At 31.5% G+C, this 19,100-nt stretch overlaps 1 protein-coding gene across 2 annotated transcripts in view; it reads right to left on the bottom strand.

The window, feature by feature from the left end:
* LOC139481740 (uncharacterized) overlaps positions 1 to 19,100 on the bottom strand; it is a 71,810-nt gene that overhangs the window by 8,941 nt on the left and 43,769 nt on the right. The window contains exons 2-6 of one of the 2 annotated variants that reach the window (XM_071265232.1): positions 12,497 to 12,721; positions 9,045 to 9,137; positions 6,627 to 6,806; positions 4,561 to 4,608; positions 1,484 to 1,546 (exon numbers count right to left, since the gene is read on the bottom strand). In XM_071265232.1, the coding sequence (XP_071121333.1) occupies positions 1,484 to 1,546; positions 4,561 to 4,608; positions 6,627 to 6,806; positions 9,045 to 9,137; positions 12,497 to 12,721 (609 nt within the window). Of the gene's footprint in view, positions 1 to 1,483; positions 1,547 to 4,560; positions 4,609 to 6,626; positions 6,807 to 9,044; positions 9,138 to 12,481; positions 12,722 to 19,100 lie in introns of both variants that reach the window. The other variant, XM_071265231.1, reaches the window with a different exon arrangement.

Below are 19,100 nucleotides of genomic sequence, written 5' to 3'. Positions count from 1 at the left end.
CCAAAGTCACAGCAACAATTACTTAATTGATATTTTGGCAAAGTTTTGTACAATTTGATTAGGCATATGTCAAAACCTTTACTTGATTTGATAAATGTCTTTTTAAAAAAAAAAAAAAATTGTACTGCATAAATATTGATTTTCAAGTCGATGTGTCAGAACAAGGTTAGATCAGTCATTGAAAGACTGAAAATTAGGCGATTTGGTTCTGAATCATATTTGTTGAATATAGAAAAAGTAGATGTGGTATGATTGGCAATGAGACAACTCTCCACAAGAGACCAAATGACACAGAAAACTAACAACTATAGTTCACCGTACGGCCTTAAACACCATTTATACTCGACAACCAACTTCACTGTAGACAGCCCACAGGACAAAGGACAAAAAGATAAACGTATTGATTTTTTTGGTCGGTACGTGAAAGATGAGTTAATGTTCATATAAATACAATAAATGTTTTGTAAAAGTTGTTGGAAGGACTATATTTTTTTAGTCATTAATCAGCTCTTTTGCAATATTTGCTAGGTAAATAGGTAAAGGAACTTTGTTTAAAAAAATTAGATTTCACTGGGTCAAAGGTTAAGGTTACAACAGCAATCACAATACTGCAAGTTATGAGTTTTTATTTTTGTTTCCAATCATTTGGGGCATTTCGATTTTCTGACGTCAGACACGCGAAGCAATGTTTAATAGATGCTTTTGTGCTTTTTTGTAAAATTGTTTCTTTTAAAATTGTAACACAGTGATGACTGATGTACCCATATTTTGATTATTTTATTTATTATGTCTATTTTGTTCACGCATCGTTGTAAATATAACGGAATTTGACGAGACTGTCATACAAGTGAGAGGTTAAGCGCTATAAAACCAGATTCAATCCACCATTTTCTACATTTGAAAATGCCTGTACCAAGTCAGGAATATGACAGTTGTTGTCCATTCGTTTTTGGTGTGTTTTGTCATTTGATTTTACCATGTGATTAGGAACTTTCCGATTGAATTGTCCTCGGAGTTCAGTATATTTGTGATTTTACTTTTTGATACAAATTGTCAGCAGACTGAACGGTATGTTCTGTATTCGAAACAAACATGTTTCTATGGCTATCCATCTATAAAGATTGCACATCAGTAAATGTAACCATGGTGCCCCAGTTATTAACAATGTGAGGTAATCAATATTTAAGACGTTCAACATGTTGTCTGCTCTATTGTCGGGTTGTTGTCTCTTTGGCACATTCCCTATTTCCATTCTTCTCAATTTTAACGTAACATGTGTTTTAATGGTTATCCCGCGGGTTTATTTTCTCCAATATGTTTCATTCTTTTACATCACCAACATTTGGTTTCACGAGAAATCGAAAATTCAAAGTGCATAAATGATGCATAAAAGTTTCTTTGGTACCTTGTAGGGTGATGTCAACTAAAACAACTACATACTTTCAAAACTAATAATATGCTTTTTGTTTTGCTTAATATTTACCTTTGGTTATGTCCTCTGTTTTCATGGGAGACGTTATATTCAATTTCTCCTCGTCGTCTGAAACTAAAGATACAACAGAAGTAAAAGCTATGTAGAATATGTGAGATATATGATATAGTACTGTGTTACTATCAATTGCCAACGTACGGTTTATTGACAAATGGCAAATAGACGATTAACTTTACGACGATACAGCAGATTTGACAATAATAACAAATGGTTCTTTACTGGAATAATAAATGAGTTTTACCACAATTATATCACAGACACATAGTCAATAAGGTACTTTCATGCACGCTAATACCGGCCTCATTGAACGCATTTGATGGATGTGCGCAATCTATTTCATTATTGCCTGTACCTCGAAGTGGTCTGCTTTAAATGGAAGATGTTACCTTTTCTCTGTGATATTCAATAGTTTTTTTTTCATAAAGTCTAATGTGCTTATATTACAGTTATGAGAAGATTATATTTTGAACAGGTAATAAAAAAGCCACGAGCTTACATGACTTAAAACTGCAATTAAGATGGAATAAAGCAAAATTAAACTTAATAAATTATTGTTATAAATTTTGTCGGGGACGAACACTAACTACTGAGGTAATGTTATCTTCGATGAATTACCTTACATTGCAGTATTAAGACTCATTGGTAGTTTAGATAGATTTTGTCAATTCTTCGATTTGTTCACCTTACTGAGACAATTACTAGGAAAATTGGCAGTCACCTTTTCGTTCTGACTGTTTAATTTTTAAATAGCACATTGCTATCTATATGAACGATATTTGGCTTTCAAACGTTTCGTATTCGAGCGCCACTGATATGGCGTATGTTGTCTAGACCGGGGTCTCAAATTATAAGCGTTATTAAAGAAATGATAACAGTAGTTTGATTTTTAATTCACAGTACGAAATGGGAGGACATCAACATGGACATACTATACAAATGTGAAGCAGAAAAAACCCACCCAGACACGCCATTAGTATTGCCAGAAAAACTAACAAAACATTTGAATACTCGTCATATTATGTCCTCTTAAATATAACAAGTTTAATCTTTTAGGCGCTTGTAATGTAAGTAGAAAATTAATATAAGCGAGTGTTATTTTCGTTGCATTTTCATTTAAAGTCATATGAAACCTCAAATTAAAATAAAATATGCATATGTTTTTTTTTATAACAACATGGATAGTTGTCATTATTAAACTTATGTACATATACTTTCTCTCTGAAAAAAATCTTTAATTTGTCCACATTTAGAAGAAGTTTACTTGTTTTTAATTGCTTGCTTCTGGAAGCAATTCGCCGACATATTTTCCGCATTCAAAGTAACCCTAGCGTGACCCTTCCCTAAAAATCCGGTGATCGCAATACGCATGGATCTGTCATTTAAATAAACTATTATCTGATTGTATATGTTATACACGTGCTAAATATCATACTTCTTTGTTGATTGTTTACTATTAGGTAATAATCGGTAAACTACCGCTTCAAAACACGACAATTAATGAGCGGCCATATTTTCAATTAAGGAATGACTGTAATATTTTTTCTGTCTATGAAGAAATAACATAATAAATTTGGTGCACACTTAATAACGCGGGTTATTTAACAGTGTGCATCACATTTTTTTATGTTATTTCGAATAGACAGAAAAATTATTACAATCATTTAGTCAGCACTTTTTGTGCTAAAATGAAATATCATTGATAGGGTTATATTTATATAAATTTACTGTTTACAAATGTTTGAATTTTTTGAAACACTAAGGCTTTTCTACCTCAGGCATAGATTACCTTAGCTGTATTTTGCAAAACTTTTAGGAATTTTGGTCCTCAATGCTCTTCAACTTCGTACTTTATTTGGCCTTATTAACTTTTTTGGATTCGAGGGTCACTAATGAGTCTTTTGTAGACGAAACGAGCGTCTGGCGTATACTAAATTTAGTCCTGGTATCTATGATGAGTTTATTCTTATAATTTAATTCTAAATTCCATTTTAAACCATAGAAAACCAGGAAAAAACGTAGATGACGTCACGGTCACATGACTAAATAATGTCTACGGGCTGATAACAAAATAACGTCAGCCAATCAGAAGACGCGTTACAACCAAAATTAAATTATTTCATAATAGACAGAGAGAATAAAAAAATGACGATTATACGATATTTTTGCGTAAAAAATGATAAAATCGTGCACAGAAGACTAAGTTTATAATATATGCATGCATTGGTTCAAGAATTGGATAAACATTATTTTTCATCAGTCACTCGTTTCATATGACTTTAAGACAACATGGGAAATAATTTTCTGCAAGTTAATCGGATTTATTATGAAAATCAGAAAAGCGGTCATTATTCATTGCGAATATGAATAGTTCTAGAAATTCCTAAATTGAAAACTTTGTTATATTTTTTATTGTTAGATTTTAAAGTTAACCTTTTATCAGGATGAAAATTTCAAATAAATGAAAAGGTAAAAGAAAGGCAAAATATACCAAAGAGACTATCAAACTCATCAGTCGAAAATAAACTGTTAACGCCATGGCTGAAAAAGAAAAAGAAAAAGATCAACAGACAAACGACAGCACAGAAAAAGCAACATAGAACACTAAAGACTGGGTACCACCTGCTCTGTCGCTTCGTATTTCTCGTATCAAGGCTTCAAAACGAGACCAGGCATTATCAGCGACGTCATAATGTGAGAGGAGAAGTTATCAGCGACGTCACAATGCGAGAGGAGACGTTGTCAAGCTTGCTTTCGTCAAGCGTAAAACTGTCTAAGGAATAGGGAAAAAACCAGTAATAGAACGATAAACAGATAATCGGGTTTTCTTTGTACACATATCGTAAAATATCAGCTGCTCGACACAATGTGAAACGTTTTAGCTCGTTTGCTGCGCTCACTTGTCAAAAAGGTTCACATAGGGGCTTGCGGCTGATATTTTACGATATCAATGTGTAGAAAATCCGATAATTTATACTTTTATGGGAAACACAATAAATTGTGAGGAAGCCAATTGTTGATCTGTGGAGGTAAACCATCGTATTTGATACGTTATACACTGTATTTCTTACCTTCGTCTTCCAATCCAGACCCAAGTTCTGTTCTGGCCTCAATAAAATCTTAAAAAAAATAATCATAATAATAAGACTAAATTATTACAATATTTTGCCTAAGATTTCGGTAATTTTGTTTATCTTTTGTTTAGTAGTACATAGTATATGCGACAAAAAATCAGAGTATATCATCTAATACAAAAAAGTCAAAAAAGAAAATATGTAACCATGTGTGCCTTCTTAATTAAAATTTGAATTGGAATACATAATTGTTTTGATGGTGTGATTGACCTTTAGCTTCATTGTGGGTAGCTATGACATAATTTCTTCTAGACTGAATGCACATATAAATCAATCAATCATTTACGTGTTATCAATTACTGATTTTCCTTAAAACTGTATACTTTTTCTGTAATTATATATACATGCAACGTGGGCATCAGTATGTATTTTTTTCTATCTTTTTGTAATTTTATTTGTTGATGTTTAATATGGATGTTCTTTTCATATATATTACATCTTAATTTGTTCCTACAAATTACATATATTTTTCTGTCAAGGTTGGTTTGCAGTATTTAAACAAAACAGTCCTAATTATAAGCATCATATTATCTCCCAATATCTACTGCAACTGACAAAGTTTTAGACATCAGACAATTAATTTCCCCCGTGATAGGAGATAATATTTCATATTATTATTTTGTTGAAAATTACAATTATGATGAAAACCAAGTTATCAATTATTGTATTGGGAATTAGAAATATGAATATGCCTTGCGAAAGCAATAGTATTTTCTAGTGCTGCTGTTATTATCAAAATTTTATAGCAGAATAAAATGTCTAATATTACAACCAATTTAACTGTTTAACTGTCTTATGTTTCTCTGATTAATTCGTTAACGAAAAATTTCTGTAATATGAATAAAAAATTAGGCCCTATTACATTTGTAGTTTCTTGATATGTGTTTTAGCTCTATACAGACTGCATATTTTGTAGAAATAAAGAGTTTATACACGTCTAAATAAAGGCAACAGTAGTATACCGCTGTTCAAAACTCATAAATCCAGGGACAAAAAACAAAATCGGGGTAACAAACTAAAACCAAGGGAAACGCATTAAATATAAGAGGAGAACAACGACATAACACCGAAACGTAACACACACAGAAACGGACCAAGCATCAGACAAAACACCACGAGAATAACAAATATACAACAAATATACACGTCTAAAACAACATATATTGCGTGGTGTTTGAATTGCATGTGTTTAAATTTACGCCTCCAAACTTTTCAATCATTATGCCTACAGTGAACGTATGACAACTTTCATGTCTAAATCGAAAGTTGCACAATATACAGTAAAATTAGGAGATAACTGTATTGTATTTTAAGTTTCGACGGCTAACGCGTCGCCAGTAAACTTAATTTGCGACCATCAAATCCCCAATTAATGCCGTCGGAGCTTAAAATACAATATTGTTATCTCCATTCTAATGAAACTGACAGAAAACAACGTTAAAACATGTATTAAAAATCTGTCATATGCCGTCTGCGCTTGCGCGTACGTCCCATAGTATCATTGTCAATTGATGCCATGTAAATAAGTGACGTTATCCAATCAAAATGAACGTTACAAACGTTGTTGCATTATAATTATTATTGACACTTGGCATACATTCATATAACGTGTATAACATTCAAATTTAACTTTGCAGACTATTTATTAAAATAAGTATTGACTTCAAATATATATTCATTTAACATATTACTTGAATAACTGCCTGGGGCTTATTTATTATCAGAATTCTTGAAATCCAATATTCTGACTGCTAGATATAGTTTATTTTCCGCACTTTTCAAGGTCGTTTTTTTCCTTCGGGGAAAGTTAATCGGATTATATGATACATGATGTATGATATCAATTTCGATAGAACATTAAATCTTATGATGAATAGCTATTGAACAATACTGGAAGAACATCTCTTACCACCATTCTTGTAATGTCAAAAATTGTAATTGTTTAATTGTTTTTTTTTTACGATTTATGTTAATGTTTTTAATTATATAAAAAATATAGTCACCATCGTCGTCTTCATCGTCAAATTCATCATCTGTTACTTTGCTAATGTCTGCATTATTTGTTTGTGTTGTCGACGTCTTAGTGACAACTCGCGTTGTTGGGATTGTTGCTGCACCCATCGTCGCTAATGGGTGTAATTTTTCTTTTATTTCTTCATTGTCAACATTAAAAAGGTCTACATCTACAAAAAAAGTATTTTTTGAAGACAAATTAATATCAAGCCATACCAGTTTATTCATTTTAGAATTGAATAGCACACCCATTTTGATAAAATATAACTAGTGCATACAAGTATAGCTATGGGTGGTAATTCAAAGTTGACGTTCTTCAAAAGCTTTGAGTACAAACGTGGTAAAATTCGAATACAGTCATATGTATGTCAGTTTATAGGCAGCGTCATGATTTGTTTGGGCTGTATTGTTCCAATCTTACTAGATTATTCATCTCACATCAGATTATGTTAATGACGTCATTGAACGATGACATACGAATGTTAAGGACTTTACGGGAAAATGCACGAATGGGAACTGAAAGTCGTCAACACATGAATAAATAAAAAACCATGAAATGAATTTGTGTAATATCCCTATCTAATTAAATTAAAGTAAGATATTCAAATAGATTCATCCAGATATGTCACAGTATGTTATTAATATCGTCTAGAAATGTCACTTCTTCCATTTGTCTCTTCACATAGAGCGCTTCGAACCAAAATAATTTCTGTTTTTGTCGTTTTAGAATAGAAACCATTCATGCAGTAGGGCTTGAATTTATTTTGATTAAACCACGGATTGGCCCTTTATACTGATATTTAACACCTCGCTTTCGCTCGTCGTAAAAAATTTAGCCTTAAGTACCAACCCTTTGTAAAATATGAAGATTGAAGCCCAATGTATTATTCCTTGTTTCTATTTTTTCCGAGCTAGAAATCAGACAATAACTTATGTAAACGTTCGAAATTAAAAATTATCTATTTCGTTTTCAAATGATTTTCATTACTACTAGTATGCAGAATGGTTTACTTTCACAAATTGTGACATGGTTCGAGAGTTATCTAATTGGCGCTCATACGACATCTTCTTATATATAATATGGTGGATAACTATGGTGATTAAAGGAGAGAAGTGGGTAACTGTTTTTCTATTGGTTTTATGAAAACGTCCGAGTGTGATATAAAAAGTAAAATCACAAAAATACTGAACTTAGAGGAAAATCAATTCGGAAAGTCCATAATTACATGGCAAAATCAAATAACAAAACGCATCAAAAACGAATGGACAAGAACTTTCATATTCCTGACTTGGTACAGGCATTTTCGAATATAGAAAATTTCGAATATTGTTTATAAATAAAACTTGATCATTTTTTTTGTGATCGGTTAAAAAAAATTAATATATGTCGAACTAATTAGATAAAATCTGCTACATTTTTATGACATAAATCAGTAAAGAGGGTAATACTATAATAGTACTTCTGAATAGGTCTTACAGGAATACAAAACAATAAATTAATTTAACTACATATATATTATTTAACATTATCGATCAAGTCACGTAATTATCCCGTTTAGTACCATACTCAGAGGACTAATACTACTAGACAATTGCGTCGTAGTTTTATTCGCACAGTTAGTGCGTTGTTTGGAGAATTGCAAACAAATACCAATTTCAGTGTTTGACAGATGTTTTTGAATTTTCTGCATTAGGTAAACTCGAGACCAAACCATTCGGAAGATAACTGTATAAAGTGTTGTGAGTAAGCAATATTTTGAAATATTCAGTCATTTGATAGATGAAACTAATTAGCAAACACGTTTCTATTTTCAAAAATATCATTTTATTCGGGCATACAAACTATCTATCTTTGGTTAATTAAGTGTTTGCTTATTCATGTTATTATAATGTTGTTGTTTAGCGACTTTGACTGGCTATACATCCCTCGCACGGTCGGTTGTTTGCCGCTTACATTTGATTGATCAATTCTACGTTTTAACCTCATATGCAGAATGCAAAATATCCCTCTGCACGTGGATGCTTAATATGGTAAAGTGTTCTTGTTATAAGCAGAGCTATGTTAGACAAACACGTTCATAATTCAAACAACATAGTAAAATAGACTGTTTTGTTTCTGCTTTCGTTGCTATATTAATTTCAAATGTTTATATACATTTTTGTTGTATTCCCTTATTTTTGTTAATTTTTTAAAACAACTCTGTCGAAGTGAGACAGTTCTCAAGTATAAAAAAAATCAAGAATGATTTCAAACTAATCTAATGATTTGAATATAATAGATTCAATCGATCAATAATCCTCAGATTTCTTCATTCCCTTGGTATAAGCAATATAACAGTAAATTGTTTTGTGTTATCAAGAGACGAACATATCAATGTTACGTTTGATCTATAATTAAACGTCAATACCTGTATCAGAGTCGGGCAGACGACGAATAGCCTCGTGCTGTTTTTCTATCGTCTGTTGTTCTAGTCTTCCTGGCGTGTGATCAGTGAAATGGCCTGGAATATCAATGTTATATTAACTTAATCATCAAAGTAATCAATAATGTATCAGATCCTGAATTTCAATCTTTTCATGACTTTGATCGGAATCGATTTTTAGATAAAACATTTGTTTCATCTATAAAGTAACATGTCTATCACAATATACTTGGAATGTCTGGCATCGATTCGAAATTCTAACGTTTATTTTGCAATTCTTCTTGTTTGGGCTTGGACCATATATCAGACAAACTACGAAACTATCAAAGTATCATTTCCGCAGATAATTAACACAAGATGTATCACTTAATTCTCACGAAATTAATGTTTTCTTTCACTTAAAAGTATAATCTATCTTTGTAATTTCCGTTTCTACTTCAATTTACATATCAGCAATGCCCTGACGAAAATGAAAAACAAACACCACCAATAGCAAAAGCGATGTTTTTGAGGCAAAAATCTAGACATTTCTATTGCAAAACCTGAGGTGAAATGAAGGGCATGAGACAGCATTCAAAGGACATATAATAACATGAGACATGTACATGTCACACACAGGTATATAATGATCAAATACAAAAAGAGTTCCTTTTCAATATGTTAAAGTTTAAATCGGCAATGACTTGAATTTAAACTTCAAGAACACACAAAAGAACTGTCATCAACACTAAAATATCTAAATATAAAAAGAGGACAAAACTGTAAAAGACAAAACAAAAAAAAAGAAAAAGAAGTAGAAGAAGAAGAAGAAGAAGAAGAAGAAGAAGAAGAAGAAGAAGAAGAAGAAGAAGAAGAAGAAGAAGAAGAAGAAGAAGAAGAAGAAAACGTACACATTTTTCTAGCTGATTGATTTTAAGTTCGTGTCGCATTTGATCAATAATGAAAAGCGTCACAATTAAGGGATTATTGATTTAAACTCATTAAAGATATCATGTTTGAAAACTGTTTTAACAAGACGCGCATTTTGTCGTTATACATCTGATATATAGTAACGTTCTTGTACAAGTTGAATGACTCAGCTCCGATATGACATTTTTTGAATTTTGGGTTTGTAATGCCTTTTAGATTTATATTTGATTTTGCGTTGTAAATAGTTTTTATTAAATTGACATTGGTGAATCTTTGGACAAACCGCGCACAGGCGCTTGGGTGTATGATACAGATTTTTTTTTTTGGATTTTTAACTAATAGTATGGATAGTAAAATTGGGTATTTTCTCTGGGTCGTTTAAATCACTCGAAACTAGGTGAGACATGCACAGAAGTGATAAATATGTATTATAAATATAGAAAATTGAATATTTTAATCAGCAAAAAAAAAAAATCAAAAAAAAAAATCTGTTTCATACACCCAAGCGCCTGTGAAACCGCGCACATGGCGGATCAAATTTTAATCCTTGTCTATTTAAAAAGTGCCATTTTTAGGTTAAAGATTTAACTCTAATCTGTACACTGGATTCATTATGTAATTCATTACATTATTAGAATAGACGAGTTTTCCATATCGAGAGCCCTGTGTGACGTATACATATGTCCCGTTTGGACATTTAAAGTTACGACAGTGTTAGAAGTCTCACCGTTGATGTTAAATAATTGATAACAAGGAAGTCTAATTTTCTGTTGATTGTTCTCTCTGCTGCCCCATTTAAGGCGGTACCTAACACTACACGGAGATAACTCTGTAAAGTTAGCTAAACGTTTTAATAACGTTGTGTTGTGAAAGGAATAAAAAGCTTCTCAATGATCAAAATTAGTGTTTGTCAAACTGCTATATAACTAGTGTAATTTTTCTGACAAAACAATTGGTTCAAAATTTTGAAATTTTTATAGTTTTGATAAAGGGTCAAAGTAAATACTTTGACAAAATTTTATGAAAATTAAACGAGTCAAATTAATTTTAGTGAAAGTGTTTGGTTCCACCTTAATTCTCTTAATTTTATTTAACGAATTTGCCTAGTACTTAAGTCGTATGGAAATATATAACAGGTCTTTTATGATAGATTTGTAATGAAGACAGCTGACACCATACATGTGAGCTTAAATTTATATTTGATATCCGTATCCAATTCCCCTTTATAACATATAAGAGAGAAGAGAAAAGGGCTGATAAATTGTATGAGAATGCATGTTGAACTTTAGACCGATGCAAAGTGATGATCTATCTTATACAACCACGGAGTTAGTCACACTTTCCTTGTACTTTTCTACTCTCGAGCAAATCATAATGGAACGGCAATGTAATAAAACTATGATGATACTTCCTGTCATGTCAGTACTGCTGTGATCAGATTTAGTCGACATTTTCTTCGGAAAATACCTGCGCCAAGACCAAATACTGGATTGTTGTGGTTGATTTCTACTCGTGTCGTTGGTTGTAGAAGTATGATGTTATCAGTTTTTATAAACTTCAAATGTTTTTGATTGACTTTAAAGTTTGGAATTTTGTCGAACTTTTTTTACATCTATATAATGACTTTGATACTGATTGGTCTGTTTTGTTTCAGGACTCATTATTTCAGTGAGGTGTCAGTCAGTATCAATTTATGAGAAAAAAAAATAGTACCAGTTTAATGTTGATGTTTTCAGGGGTAATACTAAAAATACCATTTTAACAGTTACAACTTTGTGGTATGATATAGTTTACATCATTTGGAAGCAGACGTTATAGTAATCACGTTATCTAGCTACACAGAGAACCTTCACAATATACCAAGTAATTACGATAATTTTATCATATTTGTGATGCAATGAGTTTTCGTTGCTATGTTTTTACAGCATAGCAGTTATGTGGGATACAACCAACGATATCATCCAACTAAAACTACATAAAAAACAGGTCTAATGACGTTAAAGAGACATCACTTGCGTCCTCTCAGGACAAAAGCATCCAAGAACAATTCATATGTGATTCATCAATGTCAAAAGGACAACAACCCGATTAAAGAGCAGATAAACCTGAAGGCCATCAATGGGAGAATCTCGTACCCGGAGGTGGTTCTCAGCTGGCCCCTTAATAAAAATATGTACTAGTTTAGTGAACATGGACGTCATACTAAACTCAAAAACATATAAATGAACTAAAACAAAAAAAAAAAATCATACAAGACTAACAAAGGCTGCCATGTGATTATGGACTACCGATTATATTTTCCTATAAGTTCAGTATTTTTGTGATTTTACTTTTTTTCTGACTTGGGACAGGCTAAAAATGCGAATTTCTTTTAAATGTTTGAATAAGTTTATTGAGTTTTTAAATTTGAGGTGTCAAATAATGGCTTATCACACATTTTATACCTTTTCCTATTACAAAGAAGCTATGAAATGCCCAAAACACATAATACGTTCTTATAAATATGTATGTACCTCCATCGCTTTTACCTTTATCCAGTTGCATCCCATCACCGGAACCGGAACCATCGACATTATCCTCGTCATCAGATACGAGTCGTGGTAATTGCACATGTTTGGGTTCCTGGTCGATAATAATTTGGTTGTACTTCTTACTACTTTCATTAACATTTGTATTAAGAACTTCATTCAGCCAATTGTCGTCTATGTTTATGTCGTACCCATTGGTATTTCCAATATCATAAGTGACGGAATCTGTAAACGGAAAAATGATACGTCATTATTAGGTTATTATTAGATAAGTTAAGTTTATTATAGTGTGTCTATTTTCAAAAGGTTAAGTGACTAAGTTTTAGAAAAATACAAAGGATGAGATAAAAAAGGGGGACAATCATAAATAATAACCCGGTGAAATACATTATCAGCATAACAACGCTTAATTTTCTGCGCTCAAAAAGTTAAAAAATAGGAATGTAAATTGCTTTTTCTCATTCCAAACATTAACTATATAATTTATTAACCCTTCTGTCGAAAATTTATAATGTCTGGTTACACATATTCAGGTTCAGTACTGTTTATGAATAATATGGCAGTTGTTTTCACATGAGTCGTTGAATATTGCGTTTTAATTTGTTAGTTTTTATGGATTTTCCCTTTGTGAATTTGCAAAGTTTTTCGGTATTTTTGTCATACCCTTTTACCACATGAGTAATTGCCAGTGCCAAAACATTTTTAAAAACCAAACGTTTTAAGAGTTTTATATACATCTTTTCATTTATCTACCTATATATATAATATATAAGTGCATTTCAATGATAACTGGCAAAGTCAGTCGCAATACTCTCAATTCATACAAAGGTTAACAACAACAGTAATGTGGTACCGTAAGTTTTTATCTGAAAGTCAAATTACAAGTTATTTGTACGGAAATTAATATGCATATATTTGAAAGTAAAATAATAGTTTGAATAAATCCGCGATTGCAATTTCCGATCTCATTATCGAAAGATGAAATTGATAAATCGTGAAAGAGAGAGAAAACATAAAATTGCGATACAATACAGGAAATTGACATCCGGCAGTAAATGGTTACGTAACAATCCTGCATTAGGGCATAGAAATAACTTGTTATCTAGAAATCTAAAAGCACTAGGAATAAGAATTACATAATACCTGTTTAAAAAAAGAAGAAATCGAAACGTAGAAAATATTTATAACATACAACATGCCCTGAAACATACTATTATCGCACAAAATACGTTTAAGTGAAAGCGGGAATTTTCTATTCTACTTAATGAAGTTATCGTTTCTGAAAACAATCAAATGCAATATAGAAACTAATTCAACATTGTAAAATCAATACAAAAACAAGAAAAGCAATATTTGAAATTAAAAGAGATGTTGTTCCAGACACTTGATAAAAACACAGATGCCATTATCAATTGCATCAAGTGACAAAATCTCTATGGTAAAACATTTGTTGATAAAACGATAAATTATAACCTAGTTATTGCCTTTAGAATTGACACCATAGTGAGATTAGTGCATCGAATGTTTTAGCTGTATCTAAAAAATGGAAGTGAAAATCTCATTTAAATTAGGGCATTATGCCGACCTTTGAAAGCGCGATTGTATTACTTAGGAAACCTAAAAAATATCAAGAAGAAAATTACGATAAATTTAAAATTATACGACACTTTTCACAGACACGTTATCATTGTTATTGTTTAAATGTTTATAAGTGAATACAAAAGCACAGATTGTTAGTACCTTATTGTTATAAAAAAAGGACACATTCATACATATGAATAAACACGTTCTAAGGGGCATGTGAAAAAAATTATGCCAAACAAAATATACAAAAAGTTAAAAAGAAAATATACAAGAAGCTATAATGAAAACGTTAATTAACAAATAAAAAACGAATTTTGATAGAAAATACACAACACACAGAATAGTTATGATAAAAGTGGTGTCGATTTTATCTTAAAGTATTCAAGCTCTACAAAAACTGATTTGCACTTGAATTTTCCGCTCGGAGAGATATGAGAGTACAAAACTGTTGTTGACTAAAGAGGCAAATTTTTACAACGTTAGAAAGATTTGAAAATTCGTCAGTGCTTTTAGTTTCCAACTTTTGTTTTGATTATTAATGAAAAAATCAATATACATATTTTATGCATCCGAATTGCATCTTTTGATTACCTTCATTAAAATCGACCAACACCAAATTATTTAAAAATAAGGGATGTAAAAATACCGAAAAGCATGAAGTGTTGTTTTTCACAGAAAGGGACATACGAATAATTGCTAAATTATTCAAGCATATTGGATCATCTGTGTTTTATGATATCCCTGCTGGTGCGGAATTTTATCGCTGTCTTGAAGACCCTCAAAGTTTGGTGGCATTATGCTTTTTTTCAGCTCCTTTGTCGGGTTGTTTTCCATTTGAGAAGTTCCCCGTTTCCATTCTCAATTTCACTTATGAGTTTGTTTCAAATGATATCAAGGACACTACGGACATTAACGTTGTCGCGACGAAACACAACATTGTCAAATCCAAGTAAAATGAAATCATTGAATTTCTCCAGTTCTGATATGTCACGCATCCTTTAAAGGCTCGACATAACAGAACGGGAAAAATTCAAGGATTGAATCTGATTAAGATTGCAACATTGTCATTCCTTACATGATTTTGTTGATAAAGAACCAAACACTTTAAGTCGTGCATAGTTTTATATTTCAGACCTATTTTTTAATTTATACAAACAATCTACAAATCTAAAACCTCAAACATTATAACTTTTGAATATGGGCTCCGTCGGATAAAAATCGACCTTATGCAAGTTGATATCAATATAACTGCTATCGTATTTCGACTTGAAATAAAATATTCTTGACAACTCTGTAACGTTTTGAAAATTGAGTTTGTTATAAGACCCATATAAAAAAGACCACAATTCATCTTTTATTTGTATATGAACATGTTGAATGTTCCTAAAACAAATCAAAGTTGTATACATGTACATGTAAATATGCACTTGCATAAGGTCGATTTCTATCCGAAATATCAACAGTAGTCATTGCTATATGTTTGCAAAGGTAATATGTAGGTCAAAATCACCGATTTAAAGCTAGTTCGTGCATAATAAATTTACAATATATCTATTATGCTTATTTCCGGTATCTAGCTTAGAACAATTTGCATGCATTAGCAATTTTAGTAAATTGTATGTTATATATGGAACATATCGTGACCTAAGAGAGCTATAAGATTTGCGTAGTCCCAAAACAGTTTATTTTCAGTTAACCGAATTTCTGTTAGGGTAAATCATTTATCCAAATCATATAAATTGACAAATATCATGTTTGATTAAGCATCTTATCCGAGGACACAGGGTTCCAGTATCATTACGTATTATTAGAAGTTAAACAACGGCTTCCATCTAATATATATAAGAAGATGAGGTATGAGTGCTAATGAGACAACTCTCAATTCATGTAACAATTTGTAAAAGAAAAAACATTCTAGGTAAAAGTACGGTCTTCAACAAGGAGCCTTGGCTCACACCGAACACTATGAGGTCTGTGTGTCCTCTTTCTGTTTAATTATGTCATTCAGTTGGACCGTTTACTTGTCTTTTTGCTTTGTAAATCCCAGATTTTGGAGGGGTTCATCATTATAGGTCTTTAGCTTGCAATGTAATATTTTGTTAAAGTATATTTTCTTTGTTGTCAGTTATCTCTACTTATGAGTTTTGTTTTCCTACTGGTATCATCTTCCATTTTTCTTTTAAATTTACACTAAATAAGTTTGACTGTATTATGTTTAACAAACAATTACTGTTATGTTAAAAGTATACCTTAGTCGGAACTATGCATGACGGCATCATCATTTAACTCTTTTTATCAACGAGAAAATTTGACTGATAATATATCGCAAAATCTGTGACATAAGTTACACGTCCAGATTTATCTCATGAACGTATTAGTTATGGCTTAACGAGCTATGAAAAGCTGCATCAGCTGTTTTTAACACTTCTTTACTGATTGAAATAATTAATCCACTACTTGAAAGGATTTCGATGATCATTAAGTATCTTATGTACATCATTGACAACCAAATGCTACCCTTTTCTACTGATTGTGACATTCCTGTAGGAAACAGTCTGATAGATAACAGTCTGCCGTACATAAACCAATATTTTACCGTGAATATTATTATTTTTTAACCAATTGACCCGTAGTCGTATATGCGGTCAGAACCATCCCGGTGTACTGTCTATCATAACATATTTAATTTGGTTTGTATAGTTCTTAGCTTAAATTGCCAAATTTTGTCGAACCTTTTACAAGTTTGAAATCTTATTCAATACCAAAAACTAAATAGATAAGTGGTTAAAATATCATTGACAATTATGAATAAATATCAATTTAACTACGCTGTCTACGTTTTACATGTTCACACGGTGAATCTGGGGTGAAACCAGGGGTTTTAAAAAGGGGAAGAAATTGCAGAATAGGAAAAAGATACCACCAAACGGAGATTATAAGCGAAAGATTCATACAAATAGTAAGAATATGAGATTGTTCTTCTGACCAAATTGGCCGTACGACCTCTAAGTTCTATCATGGATCCGAAACAAGAGGTGAAATGAAGTTCTCAATGTATCATTTTAGAATCAATTGCAATGTATCTGTGGTTTTATTACGTGTATCTTTTGTAACCATTGTATTGACCAATTTTAATGAGACGAAAGCTAAATGCAAATCAAATGCATTCTGAGTAATAATTTCAGAATTACTCAAAATCCATTTTGAATCACGGGTGTGTACATGATTGTTCGATTGGAGTCATAAAAGAATGTTAATTATAGAAAAATCTACTATCCAAATCATTGGTAATCGTTTGTCGTAAATATGATGTCACAAATGTAAAAGGAATTGTGCCGCTTGCAATCTCCATTATCATCAAAACCGTACACACCAAAGCAAAAAAAAAAAGAAGAACAGAACAGAAAAACCAACTACTCACTTGAGAAAAGAAGGGAATACAATTCAATTTATAAATTGTATGTGCCCGAAGCGCTTTTCTATAATGTCTTTTATCAGGAACGCGTAAATATTTGAAAGCAAATGATGTACTATAAGATCCGAAGCAGTAGAAGAGTTATATGATCAAAAAATGACCTTAAACAAATAGCCAAATACATCCAAGATAATCTTTACCTAAATGAGTTGGAACCTTAGTTTCCTAATGATTTCTTAATCTTTAAAGGGACAATTAAAGAACGGTTTGATACCAATCATGTCAGTATCGAAATACTGACTACTTAGCTGATGATATCCTCAAGGACTTATAGTCTACCAGCAAGGGTATCGACCCAGTGCTGTAAAAATTGAAAACAACACTTAATGGATGCACAACACTATGACAACTTACATTGATGTACTAACAAATGTATCTATTTCGAAATATGAGAAAAAGCCTGTTTTGATGAGAATAAAATAAATGCCGATCATTTGCTCTTTTATAAAACCTATTAGTCATATGCTATAGTCAATATTCAGACCATAATGATGTCTAGTTAACAAAAGGGATCCGTCATCATTTTATTCTCCTGGATGTTCAGAGTCGTTACAGCAATTTAGCTTTTTGAATTGAGACAATGATAAATATTATAGGTTTAGTGGTGGAAAGAAATGGTTTTGTAACTGATCACTTGCAGCTAAGTGAAGTCATTATATTTCCACATATTTCATTAGGAACAAAATGCTTCTGAATATTATGTATCAGCCTGTGATTTCTCCTGATGTTTTCAATTAGTTGATTATAAATCTTGGTGTTTTGTCCTTGAGTAGTTATGTTTGTACATTTTTTTGTAAGAATAAAATTTGGTAGGATGCATGGTTGTGAAATATCTATCTTCCTTTTGTCCTTTTGATTATATCATGCCATCGGGTTTTATAAAGAAATGAATTCGCAGTACCAGGAGAGAACCATCGAACATTGCAGATAACTGGCAGTACTAATCAAGGTTGATTGAAATGTGAGTCTAACGAACCTGTAGCGTACGAAGTTTCAAATCATATTTGCAACACAAGGAAATACCTTTACCAAGTCAGGAATCTTTTCTATTAATTTGATGTGTTTGAGTTTTATATTATACCATTTGATAAGGTACTTTTCGAATTGAAATTTTCCTAAGAGTTCGCTATTAAAAAATAACATTTCACAACCTAAGTTTGGACAGGTATGTATTTCTGCTGCTACTATCAACATTTTTATGACAATACAAGATAGAGGAACCTCAAACATGAAAGGATATGTTTAATATTGATGCATTACGAAAACATTAAATCTTAAAGGAATAGCCATTACTGTTCAGGATAAGAAATGTGAAAAAAAGATGGAACGTTGCTTTTTCGAGTTAGCTATAATTCAAAAACAATTGTTTTTTGCACATTTCATGAAACATATAATTCGTTCAGAACTAGTATTGTGACATAAAATACACATATATAATTTTCTATCAAAATTAAACTTTAAAATAATGTTAAAAAAAAAGACATTATGTGTTGTCCTGTCGTTCAACTACGCCTTTCTTTTTCTTTTTACCTATTTTATAGAAAG

The sequence above is a fragment of the Mytilus edulis genome, chromosome 7 (genome assembly GCF_963676685.1).
Source record: "Mytilus edulis chromosome 7, xbMytEdul2.2, whole genome shotgun sequence".
NCBI lineage: Eukaryota > Metazoa > Mollusca > Bivalvia > Mytilida > Mytilidae > Mytilus > Mytilus edulis.
The sequence above is the reverse complement of the archived record's forward strand: the minus strand, read 5'-3'. Positions and strand labels throughout refer to the sequence as shown.